The 17,246-nt window shown below is 47.6% G+C and overlaps 2 protein-coding genes across 6 annotated transcripts in view; one reads left to right on the forward strand and one right to left on the reverse strand.

Annotated features, from left to right (window-relative positions):
• Window positions 1–17,246, forward strand: part of LOC107312373 (uncharacterized) — a 36,119-nt gene that overhangs the window by 356 nt on the left and 18,517 nt on the right. Inside the window, exons 2-5 of one of the 3 annotated variants that reach the window (XM_085544118.1) lie at window positions 23–180; window positions 404–972; window positions 2,366–2,461; window positions 16,558–16,915. In XM_085544118.1, coding sequence (XP_085400244.1) covers window positions 23–180; window positions 404–500 — 255 coding nt within the window. In that variant the 3' untranslated portion in view covers window positions 501–972; window positions 2,366–2,461; window positions 16,558–16,915. Of the gene's footprint in view, window positions 1–22; window positions 181–403; window positions 973–2,365; window positions 5,751–16,557; window positions 16,916–17,246 lie in introns of those variants that run through there. The other 2 variants (XM_085544117.1, XM_085544119.1) reach the window with 2 other exon arrangements.
• Window positions 8,298–17,246, reverse strand: part of ASXL2 (ASXL transcriptional regulator 2) — a 62,038-nt gene continuing 53,089 nt past the window's right edge. For all 3 annotated transcript variants that reach the window (XM_085544065.1, XM_015859723.3, XM_032443421.2), the window contains 4 exons: window positions 16,914–17,010; window positions 15,093–15,198; window positions 13,724–14,429; window positions 8,298–12,196 (listed from right to left, as the gene is read on the reverse strand). In XM_085544065.1, coding sequence (XP_085400191.1) covers window positions 9,824–12,196; window positions 13,724–14,429; window positions 15,093–15,198; window positions 16,914–17,010 — 3,282 coding nt within the window. In that variant the 3' untranslated portion in view covers window positions 8,298–9,823. The remainder of the gene's footprint in view (window positions 12,197–13,723; window positions 14,430–15,092; window positions 15,199–16,913; window positions 17,011–17,246) is intronic.

The raw sequence follows: 17,246 nt of genomic DNA on the forward strand, positions 1-17,246 counted from the left end.
AATTCTACCTCTTCTCATCCAGCGCTGCTGCCTGCCCTGTGCCCCCACTGCATTGGAGCCATCCGCATCTGAATGGAATTACAAGTCTAAAACACCTCCTGGGACTCAGCTTCAGCACAGCTGCCATTTAAAGAGCTGTGGTTTGGCCCAGCTTCAGGGGGAGGTCAGCAAAGGGTCTCGGTAAGTGTGAAGGGAGAAGGCAAGCCCAAATTTAGCAGCAGGGAAGAAGAATTGAAAGCAGAAAAATAAAGCCTTGGGGTTGGTTAAGTGTTGTAGGGAGAAGTGGAGGACTTGGAATATCTCAGTGTATTTTTCAATTAATCTGAAGTAAAAGGAGATATTTTTCAACAGGCTGTGTATTGGTTTTCATGTGCCTGTGTTCTTTTTCTTTCTTTTCCCATAGTGATGCAAGAATACTAAAAGAACCACAAAGAAACCACAGAGACCCAAGGAAAGGGAGCAGCCCGAGGTCCCCAGCTGTGAGGTCTCACCAGCACTGAGGCAGCAAAGTCATTCCAAGGACAAACCTCTCCTCAATGATGAATGGTGCAAAATATGGCGCAGATTGGAGCCGCTGGCTGTCGGAAAGGTGAAGTGCAGGAGGACAGCACCACCTCAGGTCTGGTCTTACAACAGGAGAGATTTGTGCAGAATTGGCTGCTCCAAGGGGAGCTCTTGATGGCACATTGAAGAGCCAGAGCATGAAACTTACACAACCATCGCCTGTCTGAGCTCACTGCGTTGTGACAGCGGGTGAGCCGGACCCTCCTTCATACGGCATCTCCAAATGTGACGTGGTTCATGGAGTGATTAGAAATGTCAGACTGGAAGGAATCTCTCAGATCACCAAAAACATCTCCTTCGTATGACTGACTGCTTTTCACACAGAATTGTAGGGGTTGAAAGGGACCTCCAGAGATCATCGAGTCCAACCCCCCTGCCAAAGCAGGTTCCCTACACCAGGTTGCACAGGTAGGTGTCCAGGCAGGTCTTGAATATCTCCAGAGAAAGAGATATTTCCACCTCTGGTATTTTGCCATTTTCATCCCTTCTGGCATAGCATGTTTTTGCTCTATCCTTCGCCATTACAACAACTGCTCTTCCGCAGTTACACATTCACGCCCTTGAGCTCTCACAACCTCAGTGCCCGGTGTTCACAAGTTGGAAGGCTCTGAGTCTAAACTCACTTGGCTGTAATGAGATCAACCCAAAAGAAGCACGAGCAAAAGGTAAGGTTGAGAGTGGCCTCACCAAGACACCGGAGTAACACATATGCTGTCCCATTTTGCTTGACGTCGTAACTGAAGAACTTTAAATTCTGAAGGTAGGTGTTTTTCAGACGAGCAGCTGAGTACCAAAGAAGATCCCTGCAGCCTTTAATCTATATGTGTAGATAGAGGTACCTCCAGCTGTGTGTCCAGAGCTGCTCTTCCATCTCATGCATACCCCCACTTAACAGCCAACACAGCAACTGAGATAAAGCAGAAGCTGAGATCAGGAACGAGGAACAGCCTCCTTTTTGTTCCTTTCTGGTGTGACAAGATAATTGCTTTGCTTGAGCCATGGGTGTGCTTCTTCTCTATATTTAGACATTGATTCTGCAGCGTTTCTTTCACTCACAAGTTTTGGGTTGGTTGCAATTTGGCAGAGAACAAAACAAACCAGATGATGATGATTAAACTGAAAGCAGTCTGTTAAAGCAGAGATGAAATGTCCAAATGTAACAGGATGGCCTCTGCGCAGCTCCCTCCCAGGACACTTAGCACAGCAGGCTCAGTACTCTGAAGAGCTGAAGGAAAACCAGTGTAGGAAGGCACGGAGTGCTCAGGAAACGGGCACTCATTGGTGATAAACAGATAGGAGCAATAGCAGTTCTAGGGACAGCCCTTCAGAATTCATGCACAATGGCCTGGGTTGGAAGGGACTGGGTTGGAAATTCCAACCCCCCCCACCTGGTGGTTGGTGACCCTGCACATAGCAGGGGGTTGAAACCAGATGTTCATTGTGGTCATTTTCAACCCAGATGATTCTATGATTCTACGATCTTAAAGGTCCCTTCCAGCCCTGTGGGACTGAGATGGTACAGTAATAATGAGATATAACCATTAAAGAGTAGAACAAAACAGATGGAAAAGCAGTGCCAAGGACGTGACATCACCGCTGACACAGACAAGTCAGTGAAAGCAGTAATTTAAATTACTCATAAAAAATGCCTGGACTCCAAAAGTCTTTTCCTTACGCTAACAGATCCATCAAATGCTTCCTAGAGCACTAAGCCCACTGCCTTGGTAGAGCTGCACTATGATACCCTTATGTAGCTTCTGCTCTTTAACCTGCACTTTTTGGCTTCTTTCTTACCTGTCAGGGATTTGTCCTTTCCTGGTCACCTCCAAGTCCTTCAGCACATCTGTTGCAGTTTGAAGCAGTCATTCTTGGACACAGGGGAGCAGAGTCACACGCAGTAAGTGCTTCATTGCCTTGGGCAATGCACTGAGTCTATCTCTGCTGCCAATACACAAACTGGACTTTCAGACTCGTTTTTCCTTCCCTGTGGCCAAATCACACTGACAGCTTATAATTACAGGATATGATTAATTAGTATGTCAAGTTCCTGCCCATCCCATTAGTTCCAGTTACTGTGCACCCACTCCTGGAGCAGCAGGTTGTGTTGTTGCCCCCACTGTAAAAGGCTTTTTCCTTATATCTAACCCTGTAATATTTCAGTGAGAAGCAGTCCTAGGCTTTCTATGTGTTCCCAGGCACCCATTGACTGCACTGAGTTGTTAAGTGATTCCAGTTATAAGAGACGTGGCTCACCTTTGTTCACCGGGGTCCCTTAAAAAAACCAAGAGGTAATCACTGAAAAATCAACATTAGCAGCACTAACGGCCATAAAATCATAACGCCTTTTATTTAACATAAAATGAAACATGAAGATAAAATACACAGTTGCCCATGTGCTGAAGAACTATGGTATTTTACATTCATTTATAAAGCAGGTAGTTTTACATGACAAAAAGAAGTGAGAGGAAAAGGAACGGAATCTGCAGTAAGACAGAAGCCACGGGGCAGGCTTTTGCTTGTCCAAAGTGCTACTTCCTATGGGCACAGATCTTCGAGTGACAGGTTAGAAACTGGCCGTTCTTAGCACTCCTTTGATCCCTCTTAATGCTTCTGAGAAGCTAAGGTAGAAGTTTACAGAGCAAAATGAGTGACAACGTGTTGAGGAAACACCCTTGGCCAAGAGGCACAGCTGCAGCACAATGGACCATGTCTGTCCCTGCTGTCTTGCTCCTTTGCAGGAATGGGCCCACACTGTTTTAAATGCCTACAGCTTATATTACTTCATCCCCTCCCGCCCCCCTTCTTCTTTTCTTTCTCTATTGCCAGCTTTCTAAGTGAAATTTGACTTTTCAAGCAGACAGCAGGAGGGTGAGGGCTCACAGATACACAGATTTAGGGCAAAGGAAGGGAGCTACCACCCGTCAGTGAGGGTGGCTGCTGGCAGGCACATCCCTTGCACACCTCCAGACACACAGTAAAGGATTGTACCTGGAACCTCCGTCCCTGCTGCTTGAGACAAGGGAACAACACCTTCCACATCGCAGCCACAGGTGGGCCAAGAGCACAGCCCTGCCCTGAGCAATGCACACTGCAGTATCTGATAACTGAACGGTACAGGAGACAGACCAGGTAAGGTTTAAATCAGGGTAGGAAGGAATGGGAGATGCAGCAGTACCAGGGGAACAAGGAATGTTGGTTTTTCTTTTGTCAAAGTGCAGCAGATTGAAACATGTTTCTAGTATATATTTTGTCTACCCCATAAATATGAAAACAAACATGAAACAGCCCTAATTCCATCTCACATCTGTGGTGCTACCCAAGGTGTAACGTCAGCACAAGGCTGAGGTGGAGCTGGTCTTGCTACGTACACGTGGCCAACATGGCTGTGCACACCTATACAGCTGCACACACATCTGCACTGCCCCTGTACGCACACCCACCAGTGGGGCTTCCTGATAGTGCAACTGTTCAGAGTGGAAGCCCCACCAATGCTCAGACAGGGTTCCATCCTCTTGTTTTCAAGAGATCCCAATGACAACCAATGTGGTATAAAAACACCAGTTGCCCGCCTTTTCAGGTTTCAGATTTGTACTTTAAAACCTGACCTGTCAATCATTCTTCCTTCCCCACGTTCTTTCCTTCCCTGCTTTTAATCACCTCCAATTTATATACAGGAGTTACAGGAACACGTGGGTATAAATGTCACTGGAGATTCATCTAACCCAAATGGGCATTGCAGAGGTGGGACAAGACAGGGATGCTCTGGAGCTGTTTCTACCCTTATCTCTGGCAAATTTGTGTGCAGAACTGGGGCCAGCAGATCTCAGCCTGCAGTGCCCTCTTGTCCCTGCCATAGGGAATGCCCCATAGAATCATAGTATGGCCTGGGTTGAAAAGGCCCACAGCGATCATCTTGTTTCAGCCCCCTGGTGTGTGCAGTGCTACCAGCCACCACACCAGGCTGCCCAGAGCCACATCCAACCTGGGTGGATGTGCCCATAGGGCAGTACTGTGGCCTCCCCCATCCAGGGACATCTCAAGGATCCCACTCCAGTGCAGCCAAGTGGATTCACTCCGCTCCCAATAGCTGCAGGGATGTATTGTCCCTTACAGCAACACTTTCACCCCAGTTCCTACAAGCAGCTAGACCAATCTGCTTTGACAGTGCTCCCTTGAAATCACTGGACTTATGGTATGTTGTCTGAATTCCCCCTTGGCACCCTGTGGTGCTCACACAAGCAATGGAGCTACTGATTGCCATTCCATGGCACAGCAAAACTGAGTTGCTTCGGATTCTCTTTTGGTTGAGCAGCTTCTGTACCAACATGTCTCTTTGGCTATGAAGGTAGCATTGTTTATGGAAAGGATCCACCTCAACTTGTTTCCTTGTTCTGCTGGGTGGCCGTGAGGCAAAAGGAATGGATACCGATGGAAAGCAACAGGACACAGGACTGAAAAGGTTCTGTACGCTCCATCTGAAGCTGCAAAACTCTCCCAGATTCCTTCAGTGCTGAACTCCTGCTTTCCCTGCAGCCTCCCTCTTCGTGTCTTCCCTCCCTCTTCTCTTTTCTTCCCCTTTTAACATTATTACATGCTCAAATCCAACCAGCTCAAATACTTTTTAATACACTGAAAATGTAAAATAAAGAATATATGAAGTACATACAGTATATATATACATATTTCAAATACTTAAAATTCTTACGTAAAATATGATTTTTTCTATATTATTTGTGTAAAAATACATTTTAAAATGGTGTCAACTCGATTTTTCTGTACATACCCTCTATTCCAATTTAAGTCCCTTTTAAAAAGGCGAAAGACAGACAAAGGTTCAGCATCTCCGCGCTGCGTTTACAGGCCTGTTGTCAAAACCAGAAAAGCTCGTGGTAAACAGTACTGGATTCCTTCTCTTTAACAGCTCCCACATTTATTGCATCAAAGGACAAAACAGAATCTTTCCAGTTCTCCTGCTAGTGAAACTCCATGGCCTTGCTGAGAAACTGTGTGCTCTCCATACCCTGTTCTTCTAGTTCATAAATCATCCTTTGTCTTTGTGGTTTTTTTATGTTTTTTTTTGTTTTTTCACAGATACTAAAATATATATTACTTAAAATATATTACTGTAAGCTCTTAAAATTGATCTTCAGTTATATCAAAGGTATAGCATTAAAAAAAACAAACAACCCCAGTTAAGGAACAGAACTGCGGATGTTGTGATCGCAGCAGGCGCCTGAGATCGGTCGGACTCCGGTGCTGCACCAATGCAACTGCCAGCCCCATGGAGGGACTCCCTGCAGCCTCCTGCACACCCACAATGGGATCTGGGAAGCCTGAAAGCCCTGCGCAGAGCCCAGCATGCTCCTGGGCTGACCCAGCCATGACTGCATGGTGAAGGTTTTGGACAGCTGAGCCTGAGCTAATCCCAAGGAGAAGACAAGAGCCTCCCTAGGGCTTCAAGCATCCAACACAGAGCGACCACTGGTCTTCTGGGCACTTCCCCGAACAAAACCCAATATTTCCTTCACCAGGAGGTGGCAGAGCTCTGTGACAGCCCCCAAGCGGCTCAAAACCACCGTTGGACTGAGCATGGTTGGCACAGAAGAGCCAGCGCCCAGCTCGACCATGGCAGCTCCCATTGGGCAGGATGCAGCCCCAGGACATGAAGGTGCCCCCCTCAGTCCCAACCTGAGGGCTCAACTCCCAGCTGTGACCCAACGCTGTGCACTACGCAACTCCACTGACCATGCAGCTGCTCAGCACGTTGGCCTTCCCTTTTGATTTAAGAACAGCATCACAATTCCAAACAGATTTCCTTCCCTGTGCTCCCAACCCATACCCCACAGCCTCAGCTCATCTGTGGACTTGCATTATGCTCCTCCATTAAAACAGCTTGAACGAGGTGGGTTGGTTTTTAGCACTGGAAAGTTAAATGATGTTGCTTAGTTTGTATTTCTAGTTCTCATGCTGCAGGACTTGGATTGTGGCTCAAGAGGGAAAGTATAAACCTGAGCATCTCCTCCTACTCAAGCTGCTTCTACTGCCACAAAAAGTCTGACATCAGACGTCGTAAAATATTTAGTATCAGATCTTATCTGTTATAGAATCGTAAAATCATTAAGGTTGGAAAAGACCTCTGTGATATCAAATCCAACCATCAACCCGTCACCACCATAAACGGCAAAACTATGACATTTCCTGTAGAATGCCATTATTTAATACCTGGGCTCCAAAGTCTGTTGTTTTAAACTATGTTTAACACAGGTGAGGCCAGCAGGGAGCACTGCTACATGGGCTGCAGGATGTTCCCCTTCAAGAACACATTATTCAACAACCAGCACTGTGAAACAAGCAAAGCTTTGAAGGCTTCAGGCGGAACTGTGCTTCTGTTAGTTATTGTACTGAGCTCTGTTACTCCTAATGATTTCCTGTCTACTTCATACCCACTTGCAAACCTGTGGATGTTACTCCATCGAGTTCCACCTCATAGCTTGTAGCGTGTGATAAAACCAAAGACATGCAGTTGAAAGAATTTACTATCTGAAAAAGGAAAAGGGTAGAAGTAGCCCAGGAAAAGTGCTCATCTGTTAAAATAGAACTAAGGCACTGAACAGTTGTAAACTTCCAAGTTGTGGCATGAGATGCCCATGTTTCCCATCCAGCCTGGCAGCCTTGCACATCTCGGTGGTCACCCTGTGTCCAAACCTGGCCCAGCACCACTCGGTTCCTATTGCTGTATGTGTTGCAGAAACCAATCTGTGCTGCAGAGGAAAATGTAAACGTAAAGGCAGCAAGGAGCTGGAGCTGCAGGGGGGGCCAAGGGTGGCTTCAGGAAATGCTGAGCATGTGGATGCTCAAACACCAGGCAGCAACGTGTGCTGCTCCCTCAGCACCTCCCCTTCCCTGTTTGGAACAGCCTTGTTGGCCCTGAAGTGTTACACTGATGAATGTCGAGGTGTGAACAGAATCGATCCAATTTCTCCAGCAAAACCTCCTGGCTTTTATTTGCAGCAGAACTGGCTTTTTCAGTTTCTTTTGTAACCAGCTACAGCCTTCAGGCTGGGTTACTCTGGGGGATCTGCAGTAGAAGGGAATTAATGTGTCTCACGGAGGATCACATTGTCATAACGCTTCCCTTCAGGGCTCAAGTTAACAAGGCAAGGGAAGATCCTGCTCTGCCCAGGGTACCACATGGACCCACTTTAGGTGCCCATTGGAGAAGGAAGGAGGGATGTGGGCAGCAATGTGGCCAAGTCAGCGCTTCCATAGCAGCCAACCCAGCAAAGCAGCCATCCCTCTGCCATCGACACAGCCATCCAAAGCCATGGGGCTACAGCCATGGCCAACGCTTGTGCAGAACAACAGAACAACCAGGGGTAACTATTTTTTTTTTTTGAGATTTAAGTGGTTTCAAAGAAAATCCTGACTGTACTTCTCATATTTAAATCCTTTCCACCACTGGATGCCCAAGGAGAGATGTGCAGTTGGAAAACAGGGGTCCCCAGTCAACGTATGGTGAGCAAACCAAATCCCAGGACGTGCCAATCCTACGTTGGAGGATACCACGCTTTGTGGGGCAGGGAAGGAAATCTTTCTCTGCCAAGTGATTCAGCCTGCAACTCTCTTTATCATTACGCTCCCTGCAGAAACACTCAGTGCTCCCACATGTGGGAAATGGGGAAAGCAGCAGTGCAGTCCAATGGAAAGAAGGAAAAAGGCTTTAGGACCCCAGCTCATAAAACAGCCGTCACCTCTTTTGTTTATATTGCTTCATCATAAAAAGGCCTTTGGATTCAAAGTGAATTCAGTGCTTTTCCATCAAAAAGATACACAGATTTGTTACCTGACCAAGATCTCGTATGGCCCCCCTCCCTCCCCCAACAGTGACAACATGGGACTGGATGTGAACCTGATGTTTTCTGGGAAGAGGAGTAACCTACAGCTCCTCCATGCAATGCACGCTCGTTGCACTACATCAGAATGCAGACTGCAGTATGCTCCATCAGCCTGCCTGTTGAAAATCACTGCAGTTGAGTACCATGTAGTACCACTTTGTTAATTTGGAGTAATTGGAAATAATGGATTACGAACACTGGCACTGGGCCACAATAGAGCACAACCAGCAGCTGGGGCAGTCTAGTTTCAAAAAGACATGGAGATGCCCAGACAACAGTGAGGCCCAATGAAGAGGCTTGTTTTCCACACTTAGCTTCATATAAAATCTTCTATAGAAATGAGAGAAGTCTGACTACGTGGAGTTTTTAATGAGCCACAGTAAGCTTCCTAGAAAACGGCAGGACAGAGGGTGACATTTAGTGCACTTCACTTGCATAATGTGCTTTGATGGTTCTCAGTGGTGGGGATGGCACCTTCCAGCTTACTTGAAACAATGCTTAAGAAAGCAGGTTTCTGCCAAGTCCTGACAGTCCAGAAATGAAGTGCAGTTCAGCACATCTTTGTGATCTCTGCTTTAAATGGTTCCTGGGATTACCAATCATCACAGTTACTGAATTGGTTTAGTGATTTAAATTCAGGTATCCTATGGTTAGTATAGTTGCCTTTTTCAGCAGCAAAACCAAGATACTACTGCCCTTAAAACACGGTTACTGCAACTGATTCCTTGGAGAGGAGAGGATATGCAATCAAAACCACCAGCCAATATTGCACAACCCAGCATGCCTTCTGGGAACGGCCATGCCACGGGTGATGGGCGACTCTTGAAGGCTGGTGTAACGTCAGCACCTTCCAATTCTGACCAATTTGAACTGAAATTCAGAGCAACATGGCAGCCCACCGAGGGGCTGTGGGGCTCTGTCAGCACGGACATGTTGTGCCTTGATTGCCCAGCTCCTCTCCTTGCCAAGAGAAGACCAACAGCTGAGGTTTCGCTGGGGGACTGTTACCCCATCTAGAGCAGAGCTCAGCAAACATGCTGGATAGCAGGCTAGGGTTAATGGAACTGCAGTACAAGTCAAACACTATCTCCTAAAAGATTGAAAAAATATTTTTAAACAAAATAATGTGACATATTTACATAATTCCTTAAGTGCAAACTCTTGTCACGATTCACGTAGTTGAGCTCAATTTAGACTCACTGTACAAGAAGGTGCTCTTTCTTTAATGAAAGAAGAACTCTACTCTGTATTCCTGATTCAGTAACGTGTCTCTTGTGCAAGGCAGTAAATTTCCTGTTTCTTCCCAATGTGCTCCCAAAAGCAAACCCAACATGGAGCCTTCCTCTTCCCACGTCATGTCCTGGTTACCGCACAACCAGGCAGGAGACACAGAGCTTAGAGGGGCCAATGCAGTCATCATGGCAGAAGGCACCACAGCCCTTGCACATGATCATGGCTTTCAACCTGCAGTAACACTTGGAAGGGGAGTCCTCCATGCTGCTGTCTTCAGCAAAGGCCTGAACCGGGATGGTCTGGCTGTGGTTGCCAGAGTTCATGGCTTGGCTGGTGGGAATGGTGGTTACAGTCACAGAGAAGGACATGACGTTCCCCATGCTACTGGACAACTGATTGCACTCAGAGAGCCCGCTCATGAGGGAGCCCTGGTTCACGTCTGGGGAGGTGGAGACGTTTATTGTGCCGCTGTAGCTGGGCCCGATGAGCTGCGCTGCCGCAGCATCTCCTCCCAGCTTCAGAGGGTGGGGGTGAGAAAGCTGGGGAAGCTGCGGCTGTACAGAGTCTGAGGACGGTGCAGAAGAGCTGAAGAGCTCAGGGCTGCTGTGTGTTTTTCCCTTCACTGTGTGCACCATTTGCTCTTGAGTGGCCTGAATAAAATCTCGTGCCAACGCTGTTCCATCCAGCGCCTGAATGTTCTCCCTGCTGCCGGCTGCCTGCTGAGACACGGCTGCTTCCGCCTTCATGCCCTTCTTAGCAAGAATGCTGTAATCTGAGGAATTTGCACCGCGTGATACCTGTTCTTTTTCACACGGAGCAGGCACCTGGGAAGCCTGGGGCTCCTCTTTTACTCTGACGTGCTCACGTTCATCACCGGTGCTCTCATCGTCCACATCTCCTTCCTCGCTGCTGCTGCCATGGCCAGGCATCTCCTCACATTCCCCAAATTCTGCTTTTGGACCACCGGCTGGGCTGCTCAGACATGAGCGAGTTTCAGGGTTCAAGGAGAAGCCTCTCCTCAAACTCTCCGAACCGCGGCCATAGGTGGAAATGTTGAGCAGATAATGGCCAGACATAGCGGGTTTGGATGTCCTTCTGCCCATGAAACCCAGCACAAATCTCTGGCTGGTGGAGCTGTTTTCTATCTGGAAACCTGAGTGTGCAAGGTTCACTTGGGAAGGCTGAAGGACGGGGAGCAAATTCTGCCTCTGGACTTTCTTGATGAGTGTCTGAAGGATCTGCTCCTGCGTTGTTTTACTGAGCGCCTCTGTGTGCTGGTCAGCACTGGGCTCCTTTCCTCCAGGGAGCACAAATGTCCTTGGAATGTGAGGCAGAGGCCTGCTCTGGCAAAAGATCTTCCCGAGCTGCTGTGGGGATAACCCTGACTGCCTTTCACCACCCTCAGCTCCAGCACCACTCCCTGCTACACCAGGTGCTGCTGCCCCTTTCTCTTCATTAGAAGCTAATGGGACAGTTTTCATTTCTGCTTTGGTGACAGGTTTTGGCAGGATTTGCTCCAGGGGGACACTCTTGCCTTGAAGAAGTTGGGTGACCAAAGGGTTGTTGGCAGGAATACTGGAGTTTGCTTTTGGGAGGGCCCCGCTTGGACTCGGATGGGTTTTAAGGCTAGGTGCTGCTGACAAGGCGTTGGAGCATAGGGCAGATGGAGCTGACACCACCGCACCTCCAGCCTGGGCTTCCGAGCTAGTGGGGGTCAGTGAAGGCATCAGAGGGGAAGGAGATGTGCCTTTGGGGACATCTGAACTGGTCCCTCCTAAGGCCGCGGGTGCTCCCCTTGTGATGTTGGCGTTGCTATCTGCTGAGGACACAGTGACACAAGTTGTTCCATCCCTGACAGTTGATGCCCCGCAGGCCTGGCCGGGACCTGCTGGAGCAGAAGGTGCTTTCTCTTGTTTGTCACAGCCACCAGCACATGAGGAGCCCGAATCCTGATTTATAGCCATGTTTGGGGGGCTCTGTTTGATTCTGCTGACTTGCTCTATCGCTGATGCCGCTGGGGAGGAGCAGCTGGTACCTGTATTGCCAGCTGCACTTCTGGATTGCAACGTGGAAGTTTGCTGTAGTTGTGCTCTAGAAAGACTGGGGGCTGCTGGCTGCTCCTGGGTCTCCATTGGGGAATGGGTCCCTGGGCAGCGTGGAAGAAACCTTCTCGAACTTCCCCCGCTTCCAGTTCCTGCCAGTTCCAGTGCGTTTCCTCGTGTTCCAGTTTCACCAGCTCCGCTCGTCGCTGCGTTGCCTGTCCCTCCACCGCCCGCTGGGCCCCCACCGGGGCCCGGCCCTGGGACTGCTCCCCCCGAAGAAGCGGCTGCGGCGGCTGCGGCGGCCGCTGCCCTCTGAGCCCTGACCTGCTGGGCTTTGGCCTTGATGTCCGCCAAGGTTCTGGCGCCTGTTCTGGCTGGACTGATGAGTGAGGCTGGGAAACGTACCCTGGGAGAGACCTGGCCCGCAGGAAATGGCATGGGGGAGATTCGGGAAACAGGAATCTGTAAGAGAGGAGAAAAGTGGAATTGATATACAGGGAATGTTTGACCCACATCATTAAAGACAGTTTAGATAAATGCTTTCGGAGTTCTAACTTCTCATTTGAGAAGAATACAAAGAAGAAGGTCCACATCCTTTTGATGTCTGGCACACCTATTTTGGGTCTGTAATCACCTCATTAACTCAGGCTGGAAGCTCTTCCCTTGAGGTGCCCACTGTTCCAGCACACCCCATCACTACAAAGCCTACTGAGCTCCCTCAAAAGTGAACAAAACTCAACACCTCTCACCCCCTTAGTGTAGGTTTTGTGTTTAAAATTACATGTAAGCAACCCACATCCATTTGTACATCTGTGAATTGCTCTTCTACTCCTGCATGTCATTTCACTCCTTGGTGTCCTTTTATGAACTAATAATACTCTACTGTGCATCTTCACATAAAATGCCAAATTTTAGTCCTGTCTTCGAACATACGTTCTCCACTCCCCTCACCTTTGCAGTTTACTTTGTGTGATCCCCCCTTCTTCCTAAAATGGAAATGATGAGATCAGTGCACTCATAGTAGTGCTTTTCTCTTATCTGTAGCGACTTAAGCTTGTATCCCTTGAAGTCACATTTGTTTTCATACATTCACAATACTTCGCTGACTCCCAGTTACCTTCTAATCTTAATAAGAGATTAGAATTCTCAGAACATACAGAAATAGAGCAATTGAATCATTTTCCATGCACAGTTTCTGCCTAAGGCCCTGAACAAGGCAGCTGAGCTGGGAATTTCCTGGAAGCTCAATCGCAGGTGTGTTTCTTGTGGCCTATGTCTGAAGTATGAGAGAAGAGTGCTGTTCAGGCCAAAGCCTGGAACCCTTCTGTCACTCTCAAGCTTTGCTTCTGTTTTCCTTTCTGGGAATCTATTGCTTAATTCACAGAATCATGAAATCATAAAGGTTTGAAAGACCAATAAGATGATCTATTCCAACCATCAGTCCAAGCCTGTGACCACTCAAGACCATGTCATCTTTTCATATGTAGATTCCTGCTAAGATTCAGCAGATAAAAGGCTTTTGGAATTGAGATGTTCCCTAAAATAGTCCTCTGATACTTCACTGCATTCAGTACTAATGATAACCGCATCATTTTTGGATTTATTTTTAACACAGGCAAATAATTTACTTCCTGAGCTTGATATTGTAGAGCAAACTGCTGGCAGCATTCTTTCTAGACCTGTTCTTTTACCAATGGGACACCTACAAAGTTCCTTGTGTTCTTGAGCTGCAGCTCCCTTTGTGATTTCAGTCCTGTAATTGCTGGAGCTTCTGGTTAAGCAGGTCTCATAGCAGATGTGTGTGTCCAGGAGACTTCACTGAATTCAATTCCCTTCAGCAAACAGCTATGCTTTGCATTTTTGGATCAAACATTTCCATCACAGCAATAAGCAGGCAACATAACTTGCATGCAGAACCAGACCTGAGCTGACCCAGAAGCACTGACCAACATGAACCCATTCTGTGGATCTGCCTTCCTTTCTCCTTACCTTGAGTGGGGGCACGCGTGGCACGGGGGGCCCGGCAGCAGGAAAGGACTGCGTTTGGCTGCGAAATGCTGGCTGCTGCTGCTGGCACTTCTCCGCAATGCGAGGCTTCTTCTCAGGTGTAGTCGAAGCTCCTTCACTACTCTCTGACTTCCTCTTATGGCCTTCGACACTGACCTCCATTTCTTCATTTACAGGGGGTTTCTTTTCTGGCGTTGGTGGGGCGACCACTGGACTTGTCACCTTTGCCGCTGCTTCACCTGCTTCAGGGCTCTTTGGTTTGCTTGGGGCCAAGACCGGGGCACGTGCAGCCTCCTTCACTTCCTTTGATGCAGTGTGCTTCCTCTCTTCTTCCAGCTTTTGGCTCACAGCAGGCTGTGGTTTCTCTTGGATGGGTTCTGCTTGGATTCTCTCTTGGATTTGGGGCTCACTGGGCTTTGCTGCACACCCAGCTGGGGAAGCTGAGGCCTCGGCAGGTTTGGCTGCTTTGGGCTGCATCTCTTCTCTCCCCTCCTCTCCTCTTTTCTCCTCTCCTTTTTTCACCGCAGGTGCTTCATGGACCACTTGTGCTTTAAACTCCGATGGAGAAGTCATCTCTTCTTTGACTGGCATGCATTTTGGCTGTTCTGCCGCTGGCTTTTCAGCCTCTCTATCATCAGCGCTGGTGTTGGCTGTCAGTCTCTCAGACTCTTCGGGACTTAATCCAGAACTAACAAGAAAAGCAGAATTTTTGTTTCGTGAAACATCCTTGCACAAAGCACGCTATTCTTACAAACACAAAGAGGGCTGCCTAAATGCCATACCCAAAGTAAACAGAACTCGTACTGATTTGATGCCACAATCTTTGAAATCCTTCACTGCTGTTATTGCTTCCAAATGAAACAGAACTTGATAGCAGTGTTTAAAACCAACTAAACAAAGTACGTGAGCACGCATTAGATCGAGGCCTCTGCCCAAATACTCCCTTTCCAAGCTGCAAACCAAAAGAATTTGGCCAACAGTAAACATTTCCTTTCCTCGTCCCTGCAGGCCTATCTCTGCCATATGCAAAGTGCCTCACACAGCCCACATCTAGATTCAGCTCATATGGTGACACTTCCTGAAAGGGACTCCAGGCTCCTGAAAAACATCTCCCAGTTTTGGCCAGCAGCAGAACCACTGATGGACCCTCAGCTTAGAACCAAGACTGCCTGTCCCATTCATTCATCTTTATTTACAAAAGAAATGAACAAGTCGGGAATCTAATGAAGCTAGACCTTGTTGAGGGCTGATGAAAGGTAATGGTCTACTGGTGGGCAGCACATGAAATCCACAGGACTAAGTGTGCCCAGTGAGGCAGTGAGGAGGTAAAAAAGATGCTGAAGTTCCTTACCTTTGGCCATAGTAGCTCTCAAAGAAGTGTTCCTTCCACAGCTCAACCTTCTTTTCCTTTTCTATCTCTTGACGTATTCTTAGCTGCATTTCTGGTGTGAACTCACCTGCAAAATGCAGGAAGGGTCATGTACACAGCCCACGTCCCTCAGTGCCACATCCCCATTGGTTCCAGAACAGCTCCAGGGACGGTGATTCCACCACCCCCTAGGCAGCTGAGCCAAAAAGCTTAACTTAAGTTGATGTGAATGACACCTATTGATCTCTGCTTGTTCACAAATTCAGGGGTTTTATTTAGGCAGTTGAGCCATGCGGGCAAGAAATAAATCCTTGCTGAGTGTTCCCAATCACCTCCTTCACACACCCAGAAATGTCCTCCAAGAGGGCCTGCACCACGATGAAACTGAGACTGACCAGATTTGCATTTTCTCAGATAATCTTTTTGGTGCTTTTTGAAGGCGGGTGCAACATTTGCCTTTCTTAGTTGTGGGGAATTTCTGCCAGTCCTCACTTCCTTTTCAGGATGATGGGCAGGGGCCTTTCAGGCACTGGAAGTTCCCTTCGCTCCCTGAAACGCAGCCCATCTGCTCCAAAGTCATTTGATGCTCATTTCTACCATTTTATGCCTTGTAGAGTCTTACAATCATGAAGGTTGGAAAAGCTGTCCAAGATCATCAAGTCCAACTGCTGACCCACCCCCACCACTGCTCACGTCCCTCAGTGCCACATCCCCATGGTCCTAGAACACCTCCATGGATGGTGACCCCACCGCCTCCTTGGGCAGCTGTGCCACTGCATCACTGCTCTTTAAGATAAGTCGTTCTTATTATCCAACCTGAACCTCCTCTACAAATGAATCATGCTGCTGTATGGATAAAGATATCCTAAGCTTCACTTCAGATCTCAGCTCACAACTACCTGTATCTCTCCTCAGATACTGATGTCAATCTGGCAGGCTGTGCTGCTTCTATCTACAGTAATCATGTCTGACAATACATTCACATTTATTTGCACACTCTGTCAGGGCCCAAGTGCACTGGCTGCAGCCAAAGAAAACCTACAGGACTGTTTTGCTCACAGTGGCATCAAGCTTTGAGACCTGAGCAGTCTCAAAGGCATGAGCAGTTCACTTATTGTCTTGTCGTAAAGCCTTCAATGCTACTTGGTGAGAATGCTGCTTGGTGTCAGTGGACACCTCCAGACATCAGCCCAACTGCTGCAAGCTTTATCAGCACAGAAGGTTCTATAGCTGTCATGTATTTTAATCTGGTGATTAGACATCATTGTACCTTTTAGATGTGGAGTCATGAATGGTTGAAAGTTCTTCAGTAAAGCTTTAAAGGGAAACCATGACAGGGAATACAATTCTCAGCTGAGCTGAATTTGGCTAGAAAATAACAAACCTCTACTGTCATTTCACCAACATTTTAAAAGTGTTTTTTATCCTTTTGCCATTTCCTTCACAGCCCTGCTCGTTTTCCCACACAAGTTCAGAAGACAATTCCTTGTTACAGTCCTTACTATGACCTGCAGTTCATAAGATCACAGAATCACCAGGGTTGGAAGAGACCTCCAAAGGTCATCCAGTCCAACCGTCAGCCAACCACCAATATCTACCCACTAAGGGGAAACCTTTCCTACCAAGGGGAAATATATCTAGGCTTGCACTCGCTGTTACGGGCTACATTACCTACAGCTGTCTTTACCTAGGAACTGATGCAGCCTTTCAGTTTCTCCATCACATTTATTTTACACATTCCCCACAACACTGGTGAGCCAAAAGCCTTGAAACGCATCACTTATTTGCTAGGGGAAGTCTTACCTTCTGACAGCCTTTCCTTCCAGCCCTGGGCAGCTGAAGTGAAGAACTCATTGTTCAACGCCGAACCACTCAGCTTCATCAAACCATCTGCCCCAACCTGGAATACATCACAAAGCAAACAGTGATAATTAGCTGCAAAGACAAACATCACATGTTGTGTTGTCTGAAAATGGAGCAAGAGCTGCCACAAATCTCTCTAGAATCAGTCTTTATTTCTTTCAGAAGGGAAGAAACCAAGTTTGGGATCCAGTAGATTGTGGCCAATTTTGTTCTTCTTTGCTTCAGCCCAACCCTCTCCAGCTCTGCTGCTGCACAAACACACACAAACAGCAC

This window comes from Coturnix japonica, chromosome 3 (genome assembly GCF_054131305.1).
Source record: "Coturnix japonica strain WE chromosome 3, WE-NBRP24, whole genome shotgun sequence".
Lineage (NCBI taxonomy): Eukaryota > Metazoa > Chordata > Aves > Galliformes > Phasianidae > Coturnix > Coturnix japonica.